Genomic DNA, 17,062 nt, shown 5'->3' on the forward strand with positions numbered 1-17,062 from the left:
TGTTTCAGGCAATAGTTATAACCCTGCCTTGACCAAAATAATTGCTGCAAAATCAGCAAGTTTGTAATGAAAAATGCAGATCATGTCAGCCTTCTCACAGGGTGGAGAGAAAAGGGTATTAAAGTGAAGTACAAAGTGCAAAGGAACATTTGCTTAACCTATTTTATATGGCCTTAAGATTTAATGGGATATTTACAGATCAAACAAGCCTGAAAAGCATCATCTGCAGCATTCCAGCACGCAAGAATATCTAAAGCAGTGGTTCTCAACCTGTGGGTCGGGACCCCATTTGGGGTCGAATGACCATTTCATGGGGGTCGCCAAACAACGCAGTCCGCCATTTCCCCCCCCCTTTTCCTTAGCTGTGCTACTCCCTTTTATTCTATTGGCTTTTGAAAGCCAATAGAATAGACTCTCTTGAACAGAGTCTAATTCTATTGGTTTTCAAAAGCCAATAGGAATTGTCGAGGCTGTCTCTGCCCTGCTGAGCCCGCCAAAAGTCCCATTCTGCAAATGGTGCTGCACCAGTTGAGTAGTCCTCGACTTACGACCGGTTGAGTAATCCTCGACTTACGACTGGTTGCGGGTCGCGGCATTAAAAAGGTTGAGAACCACTGATCTAAAGCAATAGAAAGATGTAAAAAAAATTTCTTCTAGTGCTTCCTAGGTTGTGTTGGACTTCAACTTGAATTATCTATTATCCTCATACTTTGGGATTGTGTGGGAAACAGTCCAACACATTTCAAAGGTCACACATTTGGGGAAAACTGCATTGCAACATATATAATAAATGAAGCATTTTTCCCCCTCTCCATTTCCCTTTGGGAAGCAGCCAAAGCATCATTTGGAAGGTCAGGAGAAAAATTTTGTAATTTGAAATATAGCAGATATGATTTTCATCAGAAATTGATTACGATCAGAAGTCTCATGCATCAGGCTGTACAGTTACAGTTTGTCCTCGACTTATGACCACAGCTGAGCCCAACATTTCTGTTACTAAGTGATACATGTTGTGTTTTCGATTCGTTGGGAATTGATGAAGACACATGATGAAAAACAACAAAGGCATGCAGGCCTTTTATAGTGCCTGAAACCCGAACAGTGTGAACCAATAGGAATTGACCATTTTTGTGCCTTGCGCATGCACATAAGGCTGGCGCCACTCTGTCTGGTCCTGGGCAGCTTTTGGAATGCTCAAGACCAATTGCAACAATTCTGAGCTTGGTTTCAGCTCTTGCAGGCTCAGGACACAACACCCCCCCCCAGATGAAACACACCTAGCTCACGCACAGGTACATTGTGCAATGCAGGGAGAGTGGAACACAGATGCATTATTCAAATGCTAGGAGGGTGGAAATGCTCGGGTCTGCACGCAGGCAGACACCTTTCAAAATAATTATTTAACTCAGATAAAATATATCCAAAATCAAAATAATATATGAGACTTTCTCTGAGTGTTACCCCCCTCATTCAGTGACCTCTTAGCAAGGTTCCTTATGTGTTGACAGGAACCTCACATAATCTCCTAGATGTTTAGGTGGGCACTTTGCCCACTGCAACCTTCTAGGGGCCGGTCAAGGTGCCTGGCCTACCTGCTCGCCTACCAGGCTAAGCAGGCCAGAACTTTGATGCCCTGAATACCCAGGTGAATCCTGTGAGGGTGCCTGACCTACCTGCTCACCTACCAGGCTAGGCAGGCCAGGACTTTGATGCCCCAAATACCCTGGTGACCCACCCAGCTGCTGACTGGCTGGACCCTCTGAGTCCAAATCAGTATACCTTGGAGGGGTGGAAATCCCTGATTCCACAATGGACTCTTCTTGGGAACGCTGTCCCTCGAGCCCAAGGCCAACAGATGGAGAAGTCTGAGTGGCGGAAGTGCCCTGGTACTCTGTTGCCTCTATGCAAGTGCCAGGGGTGCCAGAATCAGGAGCCGCCTCCATAGCAACCCCCCTTTCTGCAGACTTCCTGTTTGGAGCAATTGCTGAATTGTGAGAGTGCTCCTGATGGAATTCCCTTTCTATGGCAGTGTTTGATTTATGTGGATATCCCTGGTTTGTCTCCCTTTCTGGAGCAGTAACAGATGCAGGATGACTCCCTATCCTGGGAATTCCTGTTTGGAGCACTTGCGGAAACTTGGGATGATCCCCAAATGACCTCATCAGCTTGTGCGGCCCTGTTAGGTCTAGGGACCTGTGACCCAGAACCCATATTATGGTCCACCTCCCCCCCCCAGAGCAGAGCCAGGAGTGGAAACATGGTTGTCCAGCCTTGTTTTGTCCCTAGAGACAAAAGCAGCTGGGAAGCAGAGACAGTCTGAACTCCGTGGGAGCACTCCTTTCACCCCCCCAAAAAAAGCCTTGGGGGTGCATAAGAGGCTCTACCACTATTCAGACAATCCTCTTCCCCCTCCCTTTGCCCGGGAGGGGGATTTTGAACCGCTGAACAGCTGATGTCCGCTGTTCATAGCGATTCAAACACTTACCCAGGAGGACGGCTACAAAGTAGCCGCCATCACGCGCGCAGATCCACCGGAAGCTCCCCCTTTCTGCTAAATTTTGAGATGACTCCCCAGCAATGAGGATGTCATCAAAGTAGGGACAGATACCAGGAATACCCCTAAGTGTGTGCTCCATAACACTTTGGAATATGCCAGGGGCTACATTTACCCCAAATTGCAGTCTTTTGACCTTGAAGGCCCCCCTGTGTATTACAATTGTCTGTGCCTCTGCAGATACCTCATCAACAGGTAGCTGTTGATAGGCCTGTACCAGGTCACGTTTCGCAAAAATACACCCCCCTTGAGGGAGGCCAGAATGTGGCTTACAACTGGCACTGGATACGCATGCTGTTGCAATGCTTTATTCAGTGTGCACTTATAGTCTGCACATATATGAACTTCCCCATTAGCCTTTAGAGGTGTTATTATGAGGGTTTCCCATGGACTAGAATCTACAGGTTCTAAAATGTCTTGCTGGAGCAATTTGTCCAGCTCAGCATCTATTTTACTTTTGAGGGCAAAAGGCACCCTTCTAGGTTTGACCCTAATGGGTATGATAGTTGGGTCTAACCGTAGTGCAATGGGAGGCCCCTTGTAGGATCCTAGTTCTGAACTAAACACATCTGCAAACTCCTTGCAAACCTCTGCAAGGCCCAATGTTTGCAAGTTGTGCAGCCCAGTTACTTGGATTCCCAGAGCCTCGAACCAATCAAGTCCAATAAGACTCATACTTTCACCCCCAACTACCACCACATCCAGGAAATCTTCAAAATCCTTACGCTGTACCTTGAGTGTGACCTCCCCCTTTATACAGACCTTAGAATTTTGAAAATCAGTGAGTATTAGATTTGATGGCCTGAGTTTAATTTGAAGACCACTACTGCTGCAAATCCTTTTGAATTATAAGTGAAATAATTGATAGAGTGGACCCTGTGTCCAATTCCATCAATAAGGGAATCCCTTGCAACTTCACGTCAATGCAAAGTTTTTTCTTAAGGGGCTTGTATGTCCCTGTCCTCAGAATACTCTTGCGCGATGCACAGAAACCCACCCTGTGTTGGTTGGGGACCCTGGTACCCTTCTGAAGCAATTCTTCCCGAAGTTGGACCTTCTGGTGACCCAAATAGATGGAGGCGATGTGGCCTTGCCCGCCACATGCCCTGAAAATGGTGGAGCGAAACCTGCAGCCTTGCTTGTGGCGTCCTCCGCACCTGAAGCACTGAAGAGATGCTGGGGCCTTGTCCGGATGGCCCTTTGGCCTCCTTTCAGCAGGCTGGTGAAGCCTGTCCACCGCCTCTTCAGTCTGCTTCTGATTCTTCTCGAGCGTCCTCCTGATGGACGGTAGTGGTGGCTGGAGGGTTCCTGGCAAGCCGCAAAGGCTTCACAGCACCGCCTGCTGCTTCTTCAGCTGCCACCTCTCTCAGCGCGTCTGGAAGGAGACCTCTTCTTTCGCAAAGATCTTTTGTTGTAGGTCTCTACTTCTTAAGCCACAAACAAAACAATCACACAGCTTCTCTTCCAGATCCTTGAACTTGCCAGGCCTGGCTGCTTGCCTTAAGGCAGCAATAAAGTCCGTAGCAGATTCACCTGGCCTCTGGTCTCTCTGCTTGAACGCGTGCCTCCAAAGCGATGACAGATAATTTAGGCTGAAAGTGTTCCTTCAGCATCTTCTTCAAATCAGTGTATGTTACTGACTCTAGAAGTGCAGAGGCTACCAGATTTTCCGCGATGTCAAAAGCTTCCTGTCCACAGACACACAGAAGAGTCGCTGCCTTCAGGCTGTCTTCTCTGATCTGATTTACTCTAAAGTAATTCTCCACCCTTGCTACGTATGAATTCCATCTCTCCAGATGGGAGACATCAAAATCAGTCAAACGGCCAATCTTCGACATCGTAAACTTTAGGGCCTTCACTAATTGTCTCCTCTGCAAGCTAAGGGTTGCGAAAGGGCCCTTTTGCCAAGCTCACCTCCAGTGATGCTGTACTGGCAAGCTGAGTCGTGAATGCAGGACGCTGTCTTCCCAATCGTCAGGACCTCTTGGTAAGTCCTAATTCTTTTCCTTGCTTGCAGGGATCCCACCTTCGTTGCCAGTGTTGTGTTTTTGGTTGGTTGGCAATTGACAAAGACACATGGTGAAAAACAACAAGCTCTTTATTACCTTCTTCTAAACCAAGCAAACAGCAAAAGGTACACAGGCCTTTTATAGTGCCTGAAACCCAGATAGTGTGAACCAATAGGAATTGACCATTTTCGCACCTTGAGCATGTGCACAAGGCTGGTTCCACTCTGTCTGGTCCCAGGCAGATTTTGCATTGCCCGGGACCATTTGCAACAATTCTGAGCCTGCTTTCAGCTCTTGCAGGCTCAGGACACAACAATACAATTAAGAGAATTTTGCTCCATTTTACAAGTTTCTTGCCACAGTTGTTAAGTGAATCACTGTAGTTGTTAACAACACAGTTGTTAAGTGAATCTGGCTTCCCCATTGACTTTGCTTGTCAGAAGGTCACAAAAGGGGATCACCTGACCGCAGGACACTGCAACCATCATACATGTGAGTCACTTGCTAAGCGTCTGAATTTTGTGATCATGGGGATGCTGCAGTGTTTGTAAAGGTGAAAAACAGTTATAAATCACTTTTTCAATGCATTATAATTTCAGTCAGTGACTAAATTAACTGTTGTAAGTCGAGGACTACCTGTATATTCCCACTGGTATTCTGTACTTGAGGGCACGATAACCAGTTGAATTTATTTGATAGCAAAAGCAAGACATGCTCAGATATAATAAGATAGCATTTCTTTCTACATTTAACTAGAATTCCACACACTAGAAGAGACAGACAAAGCAAAAAAGGAAACTTGTTTTTTCACTGTATCATTCTAGAGAAAACCTGTCTACCTTGGACAAAATGCAAGATGGTTTCTCATCACAGTAGTTACCTGAGTCAACATTGGCTTTTCTAAAACAGAAATCCTCTAGGCATCTCTATTATTACATCTAGCAGGAAGTGGTGGCATTGTATAGTCCTCTGGCTGTTTCTCAACTTCCCCCAGGCTCTTTTGTGCTGATAGAGAAAGATCACAAACTAGATATGCAGGTGAGTATACAGTGCTGTGAATATTTCAACAACACAGATTGGTTACTTGCAAAGTAATCTGCTGATTGTAGTTTGGTTTGGTTTTTCATTTTCACACGTTTAAGCTGCTTGGCCCCTTAGAAGTAGATCACATTGAATGTGCTTGTGAAAGTGCCCCACTAAGTGGCTGCACTTTCCTCTACAGTAAGCCACTGGTCTTATCATGGATATTTGTTCAGAGTATATAATTTTATTTAGAGCATTTTCACAACATGCGGGAGGCATGGCACTGCCTTTTCTAGAAAATACAAACAAGGATGTTGCAGGAAAAAAAACCAGAAAATCAAAGGGCTGGTCTCTTACTTGGTTTCAGTTCAGCTTTATCATAAATTGGTAAATAATTTCTCTTTCCCAATCAATAGGGAAGTAGAATGGATTAGATTTCTTCTGCCTAAGACTTTTTTCAACTGTCCTGCACAAAGAGTTCAACTAGGAAGCCTTTCCAGGTGGAGATAGGAACAAGAATTAGGAATCTATTACATTCATCACTGATACTCAAGGTTATGTATAAGTTTGCATTCTTCACATGCAGCAAATGTGATTCCAGAGACAGCCACAAGACAAGGGGACAACTATGGCACACACATAATAATATAATCATACAAAGGCTATGACATGCATTTGCATTGGGTTTAAAAAATGTGGTTTCAAACCTCCTGGATAGTGTTATATTGGAATGCAATTGTTGTAAGAACAGGTAGTTCTCAGTAATAATTGAGTAACTGAGCCTATAATTACAGTCAGAAGTCTTTGTGGTCATAAGGCAAGAAATCACATGACCAGACCCAATTTTTCCAATCTTTTTTGCTGCATTTCTTAAGTGAAAGCCACAGTTATTAAATGAATCCAGTTTCTCCAGTGAGCCAAAAACTGGAAATAAACATTAGAAACCGTCATAAAACATTGCAAATTATGGTCACAGGACCACAGGATGCTACAAAATGCCATAGAAGTATGCCAGTTGCCAAGTGCCCAAAATGTAATCACATGACCATGGGAGGTAGCAGCCACTGTAACTTCAAAAACAGGTTTTAAGTAGTTCTGGGGAGGACTATTATATCTTTGAACAGTCATTAAGTGACTGGTCTTAAGTCAAATACTACCTGTAGTCCCTGGCTTTTCTTACAGCCCTATTCTAAATGCTCTGAATGAAAGTCTGCAAAATCACTTTTCACTATCTTCTATTATTCATTCTTCAAATTTTCTCTCTCCAGAAGAGATTGGTGTTATGTCCCGAGCTTTGCAAACGGGCTCGGGGCATTTGCAGGCAGTCCTGGGCAGGTGCAAGCTGCCCGGGACCAGACAGGCTGTCGCCAGCGCCTGTGCGCATGCGCGGGTGCTGGCGCAGGAAAAGTAACACATTGACCTGGGAATTGCCTATATAAAAGGCTGGGAGCTTTTGGGCATTGCTGAAGCCTTCATCTGTAACCTGAACACAGAATAAAAGAAAACCTGAGAACTACAACTGCTTCCCGTGTCTTGCCTTTCGCGAAGGATTCAACACTGGCGACGAAGGTTGGATGCCTTGCACCGACGGAAAAGAAAAAAAAGGTGTAAGCTTACCCAAGTGAGTCCTGAGCGGCGGAACAGCGTTGACTCGGCAGCTACCCGCCAATCCAGTGCGCATTCGGGGGTAGGCTGGCTGATAGACCCGTCTCCTAAAGATGGCAAAAATTGGAAGGCTTTCGGAGTTCGACGTCTCACATCCAGAGAGGTGGGAGTCCTACGTAGCCAGGGTGGAAAACTACTTCAAGGTGAACCAAGTGAGGGAAGATAGCTTGAAGGCTGCCACCCTGCTGTGTGTCTGCGGTCAAGACGCCTTCGAAATCGCGGAGAACCTCGCAGCACCTGTCCCATTAGAGTCTGTCAGCTACGCAGATCTAAAGAAGCTACTGAAGGAGCACTTCCAGCCTAAGATGTCCGTCATCGCATGGCGCCACACCTTCGAGCAGAGGAATCAACGATCCGGAGAATCGGCCAAAGAATACATCGCCGCATTATGAAAGGCCGCCAAGCACTGCGAGTTCAAGGACCTTGAAGAACGACTGAGGGACCGATTCGTGTGCAGGCTAAGGCATCGAGAGGTACAACAGAGGCTTTTCGCCAAAGAGGACTTGTCCTTCCAAGATGCCTTGAGAGAAGTCACCGCAGAAGAAGCAGCAGGCGGCGCCATCAAGAACATGCGGCCGATCAGGAACAGTCCAGATGTTGCATCCGTGCACCAAGAAGAAGTCCAAGGGAACTCCGAGGAGGATCCGGACGAGGAAGTCGACCGTCTCCACCCCACAAAGGAAGGGAACCAGAAAGGAAGCTCTTCAGCTCCCCTCAAGTGCATCGGCTGTGGAGGTCGCCACAGGAGAACCAACTGCAAGTTCCGCTCCGCTATCTGCCGGGCATGCGGAAAACAAGGACATATTGCAGCTGTGTGTCTGGGCCGACGAAAGGTACAACCTCCGGAAGAATTACGCCTGAAAGGTACCAGGGTCCCCTGCCAGAATAGGGTGGGGTTTTGCGCTTCGCAAAGGAGCATCCTTAGGACAGGCACACACAAGCCAATTAAGAAAAAGCTGTCACTCAAGGTGAAGCTACAAGGGGTTCCATTAACTATGGAACTAGACACGGGGTCTGCACTTTCAATCATCTCCTTACATACATTTAGGAAGATTTGTTCCGGCAGTGGAACTCAGGCCAAGTTAAGGCCTTCTGACATTGTGCTAACAGACTTTCAGAATTCGAGAGTGTGTGTTAAGGGGGAGGCCACCCTTAACGTTCAGTACAAGAATTTTGAAGGTCCACTAGACCTATTAGTAGTAGAGGGTGAACGAACGAGTCTCATAGGACTCGAGTGGTTTGAGGCCTTGGGGATACACGTCACGGGGCTCAACAGCTTACAAACACTCGATCTGCAGGAAGTCTGCAAAGAATTCGCAGATGTCTTCAGCCCCCAGCTGGGCACATTCAAAGGACCCCCCGTGTCCTTAAAACTAAAACCACTGTCACTCCTATTAGAATTAAAGCAAGAAGGGTCCCTTTTGCTTTAAAGAGTAAAATTGACACTGAGTTGGACAAACTGATCCAACAAGGAATTATAGAACCTGTTGACTCCAGTCCTTGGGAGACCCCCATTGTCACGCCTCTAAAGGCAAATGGCGACATTCGCATTTGTGCCGATTACAAATGCACTCTGAATAAGGCATTACAGCAACATGCCTATCCTGTTCCTGTGGTCAGTCATATCCTGGCCTCTCTCGGGGGGGGGGGGCGTGTTTTTGCAAAGCTTGACCTAGCTCAAGCGTATCAACAGCTGCCTGTTGATGATGATGCTGCTATAGCTCAGACTATTGTGACCCACAGAGGAGCCTTTAAGGTAAAAAGGCTACAGTTTGGAGTGAATGTCGCTCCTGGGATTTTCCAAAGCGTAATGGAAAACATACTACGAGGTATACCGGGGGTTTGCCCCTACTTTGATGATGTCTTAATTGCAGGAGACTCCACACACATTCTAGCTGAACGACTAAGGGCTGTTTTATTAAGATTCAGGAAGACAGGCCGCAAGCTTAAGAAGGACAAATGCAAAATAGGGGTGCCTTCTACTGAATTTTTGGGGTTCAAAATTGATGCTGCTGGGATTCACCCTGCTGAATCCAAACTAACTGCCATTTTAGAAGCACCTAGGCCAAAGTCTAAGGCCGAACTTCAGGCCTTCCTGGGCCTCCTGAATTTCTACAATTCTTTTCTTCCACATAAAGCTAGTGTAGCTGAGCCTCTTCACAGGCTATTAGACAAACAAGCAGTGTGGCAGTGGTCACAAACACATGAGAATAGTTTCAATGAGGTCAAGGCCTTGCTCACTTCTAACAGTGTACTTGCACACTTCAATGAGTCCCTTCCTGTGTTCATTGCTTGTGATGTTTCCCCTTACAGGGTCGGAGATGTCCTGAGCCACCTCAGGTCTGATGGAACTCAGGTTCCTGTTGCATATTACTCCAGAACATTGTCTTCTGCTGAGCGCAACTACGCTCAGATAGACAGGGAGGCTTTAGCTGTTGTTGCTGGAATTAAAAAATTCCATGATTTTTTATATGGCAGGCATTTCACGGTCTTCACTGACCATAAGCCTCTGCTGGGACTGTTTACCACATGTAAGCAAACTCCCCAAATCATTTCACCTAGAATGCTCAGGTGGTCTATTCTTTTGTCTGCATATAATTTTTCATTATTTCACAAGCCTGGGAAAGAGATGGGCCATGCTGAAGGCCTCAGTAGATTGCCCCTGCCAGTAATAGAAGCTGACCCTGCGCCAGCTGTTAACATTCTATCCATCCAAGCCTTGCCAGAGTCCCCTCTGAACGCCAAGGATGTAGCCGCTGAATCGGGCACAGATCACACACTTTCACGTGTCCTTTCTTGGGTTTTGTCTGGATGGCCTGAGCACTGTCCTAGTCCTGAGTTTCAGAGTTTCTGGTCTAAAAGGAACGAATTGTCCACCTCTCAGGGTTGTCTGCTTTGGGGAAACAGAGTTGTCATTCCCACTTCAATGAGGACTAGGATCTTAGGTTCCCTCCACGAGGGTCATCCTGGCATTGTTCGAATGAAGGCCCTTGCGCGCAGCCACTTGTGGTGGCCTGGTTTAGACAAGGACATTGAGGCTAAGGTGCATGCATGCCACCTGTGCCAACGCTCTTGCCCAGAGATGCCCCAAGCTCCTGTGCATAGATGGGAGGAAACACAGTCCCCATGGTCTAGGGTGCACATTGACTACGCTGGGCCCTTTCAGGGCCAATTCTTCTTGGTCCTCGTTGACAGCCATTCAAAATGGCTTGAGGTTGTACCTGTCTCATCCACCACCACTGCAAAGACTATTCAGGTACTGAGGGGGATTTTTGCTGCACACGGGCTCCCAGATGTCATTGTGTCTGACAACGGCCCTCAATTTACTTCCTCCGAATTCCAAGCTTTCTTGCAGGCCAACATGATTCGTCATGCCACTTCTGCACCCTTCCACCCGTCCACCAACGGTATGGCTGAACGCATGGTTCGCATCACCAAGGACGCCTTGAAGAAACTCACCTATGGGGACTGGCATCACAGGTTGGCTGACTTTCTTCTTTCTTATCGCACCACACCGTCCACTTCTACAGGGAGAAGCTCAGCTGAACTTCGCTGGGGGCGCAAACTGACTACGAAGCTTGACTGGTTGCATCCGGACAGACTACCTTTATCTACCTCACACCCTAGGGCACCTAGACAACTACTTGTGGGTGCCCCGGTTTGGACTTGCAATTACGGGCCTGGTCATACATGGGTCCCCGCTTCTATTTCCAGGGTCACAGGTCCTTTATCCTACGAGGTAGCCCTGGACAACGGTCATGTCCTGCGCCGGCACATCGACCAACTCCGCCCTAGGCGGGATCTTCCAGATGAGGCTCCTGGGTCTTTTCCAGGGGGAGGGGGACCCTTTAGAGCAAAGGGAGGGGCACGAGCTGCTGCCCACCTCCAATGAGGGAGCCACAAACGGCCCATTCCAAGATTCCGTTGAGTGCCCCAAACAGGAATTCTAAGAGCCTATCCAACTACCAGGCATTCATGCCTACTCCAGCCAGGGAATCACCCCAGGGGTACAATCACTATTCACCTGCACAGCACAGTACTCCAGTCAGGGAGGATACCCGGGAGCATCCCAATAAATCATACCCCGCAAGAGAGCTGGCACATAATCCCCAGAGTTGGCCTGACCTTACCCCAAGTCCTACAGGGGGTCAAACATACAGGGAGGTGGTCGAGGAACCAAGTCCCGACCGCAACACCTCTAGCCCAAATCAGGGAGTAACTGAGTTTTGGGAAGGTACAGAAACCCACACGAGCCCGGACACAGAACGGGGTTTAGGGAATGGACAGCCTCCTGACAGGTCTTGGACGGACCTAGGAGGTTCTACAGAGACGCCCAGCAGTGGCTATCACTTCAAGGGGCCCGAGGGCCTACAGCTAGGCAGGTCAACCAGGTCACAAAGTGACAGAAGCCCTGGCCTGACGAGCCCGGTGGGCGAGCAAGCAGGCCAGGCATTGGGGCACAGTCCTTGGAAGGCACCAAGGCAAGATAAGGAGAACAGGCTCACGTCTCCCTTCAGTCAGGGAACACCTGTCAGAAACCCAGAGCTGAGAAGGTCACAGAGAGCAAGGAAATCTCCTAAGTACTTAGAGGATTACATAACATTGCTGGCTAAACAAAAGCCAGTAAACAGTAGGAGCACTGGGGAGTAGAACACTGCATCAAGAAATAATTGTATGTTGGTAGTAGTCTTAGCCCGGGGGAAAGGGGTGTTATGTCCCGAGCCTTGCAAACGGGCTCGGGGCGTTTGCAGGCAGTCCCGGGCAGGTGCAAGCTGCCCGGGACCAGACAGGCTGTCGCCAGCGCCTGTGCGCATGCGCAGGTGCTGGCGCGGGAAAAGTAACACATTGACCCGGGAATTGCCTATATAAGAGGCTGGGAGCTTTTGGGCATTGCTGAAGCCTTCATCTGTAACCTGAACACAGAATAAAAGAAAACCTGAGAACTACAACTGCTTCTCGTGTCTTGCCTTTTGCGAAGGACTCAACAATTGGTATGTTGGAGTCTCTGATTCCAGTTGACTCTTGACATCACTGAAGGCTTTCCAAAAGAGATTGGACAGCCATTTGTCTGTAATAGCATAGGGTCTCCTGCTTGAGACTAAAAGACCTCCAAGGTCCTTTCCAACTCTGTTATTATTCTATGTTCTATGATCTGTCCTGTACTTGTGGCCTTGTTTTATATTTCATTTGCAGGTCAGCTAACCGCACTTTTATTACTGATTACCTGGGTGCTAAGGTGAGTTTCACTTTCCAGAAGGATAGATTTCAGGCAAAAGATCATTGGAACTGGGTAAAATTTTAAAAATGTACAAACTATATATAATTATACAGTAGTGTGCATATTGGTTTAAGACATGCATACCTCCTTTACACACAATATTGAATATAGAATATATAGAAAACCTTTTATTTTTATTTTGACTCCTACCTTAAATTTTATAATTCTCTTGAGTGGAAGAAGCCTACAATGGAACATCACTGAACTACATAGGACAGGATTAGACAACTTTTAACTAAAACCATTTTCCTAATATCTCTTCAGTTTGCAGATATGCTGAAAAGTTGAGGCCCTGCCAGTCCGGAAATGTCATTGCATTCCAGACATGCCTCCTCCTGCCTCAAGAAAGAAAGAAAGAAAGCAAGAAAGAAAGGAAGGAAGGAAGGAAGGAAGGAAGGAAGGAAGGAAGGAAGAAAGAAAGAAAGAAAGAAAGAAAGAAAGAAAGAAAGAAAGAAAGAAAGAAAGAAAGAAAGAAAGAACATGAAAATGTTCCTCAGCCAGAAAAATTTGCCCATCCCAGTACAGGAAGAATTCCATCCTTGGTAAATTATGGTAGTTGCAAGACCTGATTTGTAAATTTCCTGCTTTTTCACCTTCCCATTTATTTGTAGAAAGCTTCAAATTGAATAATCTAGTAGGGATTATAGAAATTATAGACTGAAATATCAAAAGAATGCCAGATTTGAAAAGGAATAGTAATGGGTTTGGGTTATCTTTATAATATGAAGTTATTATGCAGTCTAGGATGGATAGGTGGATGGAAGAATGGATAAATAGATATCAGACTATTCATATCAGACTTTTAAGAACCTGGGACAATATTTTCCAGTGGTGACAAAACTGTAATAATCTATGTATTTGGCATAAATGTTCCCTGTGAAGTCTTTCAATCCATAGAATTTTTCTCCCTTTCATACCACAACAGACACAACAATTCAAAACAATTTTTAGAGATAAAGATTTGGATGCAGTGGGTGGGAAACATTCTCACTTTGTTCCCAAACTGTAACAAGTTGCTTTCTCACAATTTAGGCAGTACCTTTTTTGTGAGGTTGTATGAGATCACAAGTGTATCAATAAAATCTGCATAATGAGAGGCCTCATATAAAAAAGCAATTCAGCTATTGATATTCCCAGCTTTCCCTCCAAAGTTTCATAATAACAGAAGTCTTCATAGTATTCTACATTCATCCTACAATTTATTTGCCTTTAAGATAAGGATCTGCAGCCAGAGATTTACAGACAACCACCAAGTTGTCTGCTACCCAATCCTGAAAGCAAAAATGTAATATAAACCTGGTGAGCTGCAAAGCAGACTGCCATCTTGGTCATCTTTATTTCCATGAATGTTTCTATGGCCTACAGGAAAAGAATACAGAATGGGTGATGACATCGTAGTGCTTTATCTAGAAGTGAGATTCCAGCTGTCCTCTCTCTTTCCTGCCAAGAAGACAAAGGACCAATGTATAGGAGAAGACATTCTGAGGAAATAAAGATAGACTTGGATCTCTATTGTTGTTAAACTTTTAAATGTTTAGGACACATTGTGTCATCCTTTCAGAGCAGTTCCTTACCAGGATTCTCAGCACTTTCAACAAGGATGAAACTCCCAATGTTGATGCCATCACTTGAAAAGCTGGGTATACACTAAAAGATAGCTCCTGTTGCATGACACTATATAGTGCAGTCAAATGACAGCACAAGAAAGGATTCATGACGTTTTGTATTATGTTGTAATCCATTATCCAGCTGTGGATGGATATTAGGTGTGCATCTCCATGTACCTCAGAGCAACCATGTTGCTTTGAACATGAAGGGTTGTAAGCTAGAAAAAGAGGCCCTAAGTCAGTGATGGAGAACCTTTTAGAGACCGAGTGCCCCAAAACCACCCCCTGTCCCCGCTTCGCCTCCCGCCCTGCCTGCTCTGTCCCTGCCCACCCCCTGCCCCGCCCACCCACAGGGCTACACACCACCTTCATGGCCCACCACAGCAGATCACCCAGGCAGCCCTGCAGTGCCATGGCAGCCACCCCCTCCGCCCACACCCCGCAGCATCATCTGCACACTATGGGGCATGAGGGTGAAGTCTTGTCCCTGCTGCCCGGCTATGTCCTTGGCTGCGCTGCTCCATGCAGGCTGTGCCCGGGAGCGACTTGCTTCCAGGGGGACTGCTGGTGAGGGGGCCATGGGGGAGGTGGTGCAGGGGCAATGGCACGTGTGCCTACAGAGAGGGCTCTGAGTGCCGCCTCTGGCACCTGTGCCATAGGTTTGCCACCACTGCCCTAAGTAATCTCAGATGTCTCAGACAAAGTCTGTTAAATCAAAGAAGGAAAAAATGAATTGTGAAAGATTCATCTGTTTAAAAGTTCATTAATCTTCTTCTGGCCTTTCAACAATATTTATTTTCTTACAATATTTTAATATGTGCTTTCTATTTCATTCTACAGAATAAATAAGACTATTCACCTACCCATGTTTTTATAATGAGAGTAGGCTTTTGGGGTTCTTTTATTCTAGGATCTCTACTTCCCATTTACACCTTTTAAAGGAACCATCTAGGAAAAATATCCCAGCTTTTAAGAGGAAAATATAGAGAAAACCAGATTAACTGTTGGAAATGTTTTAGTGTATTCACACAGCTATTGTCTTGTATTTCTCTGGGTTCAGACTCTGACCTGAAAAAGGGAATAGAATAGAATGTACATAAGGAGCAAAAAGAGTCTTGCTTCAAATGTCTCTTGAAGCAGATTTTGGAATATTGCCTCCCCAGCCCCACCCCAAACAACCAATGGTGGGATAAATAATCAATAATAGTGTTAACTATTATTCAACAATAACAAAATCACAGAGGTAGGGACTAGTATTATTTTTTAAAAAATGCTTGTAATGGACTAGATATCTTTTATTGAATTTATTTAACCTTTAAAAAGCATAGTGCATTTCTAGCAGACTTCTTGCAGGAATACTTCTTAATTTCTCTAGAGTTTTCTGAGCAGATGGATATGTAATGTGATGTAATCACATGGTCAATCCAGAATGCACTAGGGATGTAGGGAGTTAAAGCAAGGTGGAATAACTTCCTTAGCTCTTTGTATATTCTAGAATAAGCAAGCACAACATTCATCTTCTCCATTGGATCTGGTGAATATTTCTTCAGATATCTTTTAAGCAATGAAGCATTCTGAAGATCATAACCTCCCTAAAGGGAAGTTTTTTCCAGGTACTTTTTTGGGGGGTCTGCTTGCTGTTTTTCCAGAGACAGTTTTTTATTCAGCAAACATGCCTGTGTCAAATTCTGAAGAATGGTAAAACCCACGGAGCAAACAAGAAAGACGCCAAGCCATTTTAATTTGCAAACTCAAGCTCAAAGAGGATTTTTATTATGATGCGCAATACAGAATGAGAATTGGCTAAGATGAGTCAGGCAAAGCTGGAAAGGGACCACTATGAAAAAAGTAGCCAAGCCGAGGCATACTTCTGCAAAAAGAAGGATTTGTGGCTATGCTGAAATTGCTTTCTCTTTAAGGAAGGAAGCCCATCCAATAGGTGAGTGCACTTTTCAGGAGATTCAGAAGTTTCCAGAACGCACTTTGCTGGTAGTAATGCTGCTGCCACCGCCACTGCTATAGCCACCACCACTGATGGCACCACCACCACTACCGCTGCCACCACTACTGTAGGTGATTGTGGTGCTGCCTCCTCCGTAGGATGCTGTTGCAAAGAGAGAAAGCAGATGTAAAATAAATAGTAGAAGGCCTCTGTATCGCGCATATTGCAATGAAAATTGCCTACGGCCAATCACATTTAATCCCTGTGGTGTTTCTTACTCCCTAAACAGAACAATTTCCAATTGATAGCTAATAGTTCAGGGGTACAATCCTGTGTTTGTGTGTGCCCTGAATTGTGCCTATTCCTTTAACCAAGATGAAAACCAATCAAGCTTAGCACTTAGCTGCAAATGCAGCTGCTAACCCTGCCTGATTTGGTTTACAATGTTGTATGAATAAAGTCATAGTAATCTATGGATCATTTTTACCATGTTCAGTTCTTGTCTTCTAAATATGGAAAACTAGTTGGAATTAATGAGATTTAAGTTTGTCAATGAGTGTACACTAAATCTTGACACATTTCCATGATTTCAAAGAGAGCTCTGAATATTTCACAATACATCAGCAAGGAGGCAACACAATTTTACTTGACAAGGAGGTTTGCATTGTTGTGAACCCTTCATCCAACAATCAAAGTAATTGGAAGAGGCTTCTGCACAGACGTTGCCATGTACAGTAGGTGCAATGCAACTTCCAAGGAAAGTTTCACCCAGACTATAGTCTGTGTGAAGCAGTCCTTTGAATCTTTCTATCACCCAAATATTTGTGACTAGTTAACTAAAGCTTTTCTTACCATCTTTTGGAGACCAACCTGGGAGTCTGTAAAGGAAAAAGAAGAAACAGGATAGTTAGATGTGATGGGATAGGACAAAGGCAGTCCTGGATTAGTCATTAAACAAAATAAGTATGTGCTTAGGGCTCCAAA

The 17,062-nt window shown here is 45.4% G+C and overlaps 1 protein-coding gene across 1 annotated transcript in view; it reads right to left on the reverse strand.

Moving 5' to 3' along the window:
• Positions 1 to 15,872: 15,872 nt before the first annotated feature.
• Positions 15,873 to 17,062, reverse strand: part of LOC120312786 (keratin, type I cytoskeletal 10-like) — a 36,215-nt gene continuing 35,025 nt past the window's right edge. The window contains exons 15-16 of the mRNA XM_039353970.1: positions 16,931 to 16,956; positions 15,873 to 16,240 (exon numbers count right to left, since the gene is read on the reverse strand). Coding sequence (XP_039209904.1) covers positions 16,098 to 16,240; positions 16,931 to 16,956 — 169 coding nt within the window. The 3' untranslated portion in view covers positions 15,873 to 16,097. The remainder of the gene's footprint in view (positions 16,241 to 16,930; positions 16,957 to 17,062) is intronic.

This window comes from Crotalus tigris, unplaced genomic scaffold, assembly GCF_016545835.1.
Source record: "Crotalus tigris isolate CLP2741 ecotype Arizona unplaced genomic scaffold, ASM1654583v1 scf7180000018544.1747854, whole genome shotgun sequence".
NCBI classification, from domain to species: Eukaryota; Metazoa; Chordata; class Lepidosauria; order Squamata; family Viperidae; genus Crotalus; species Crotalus tigris.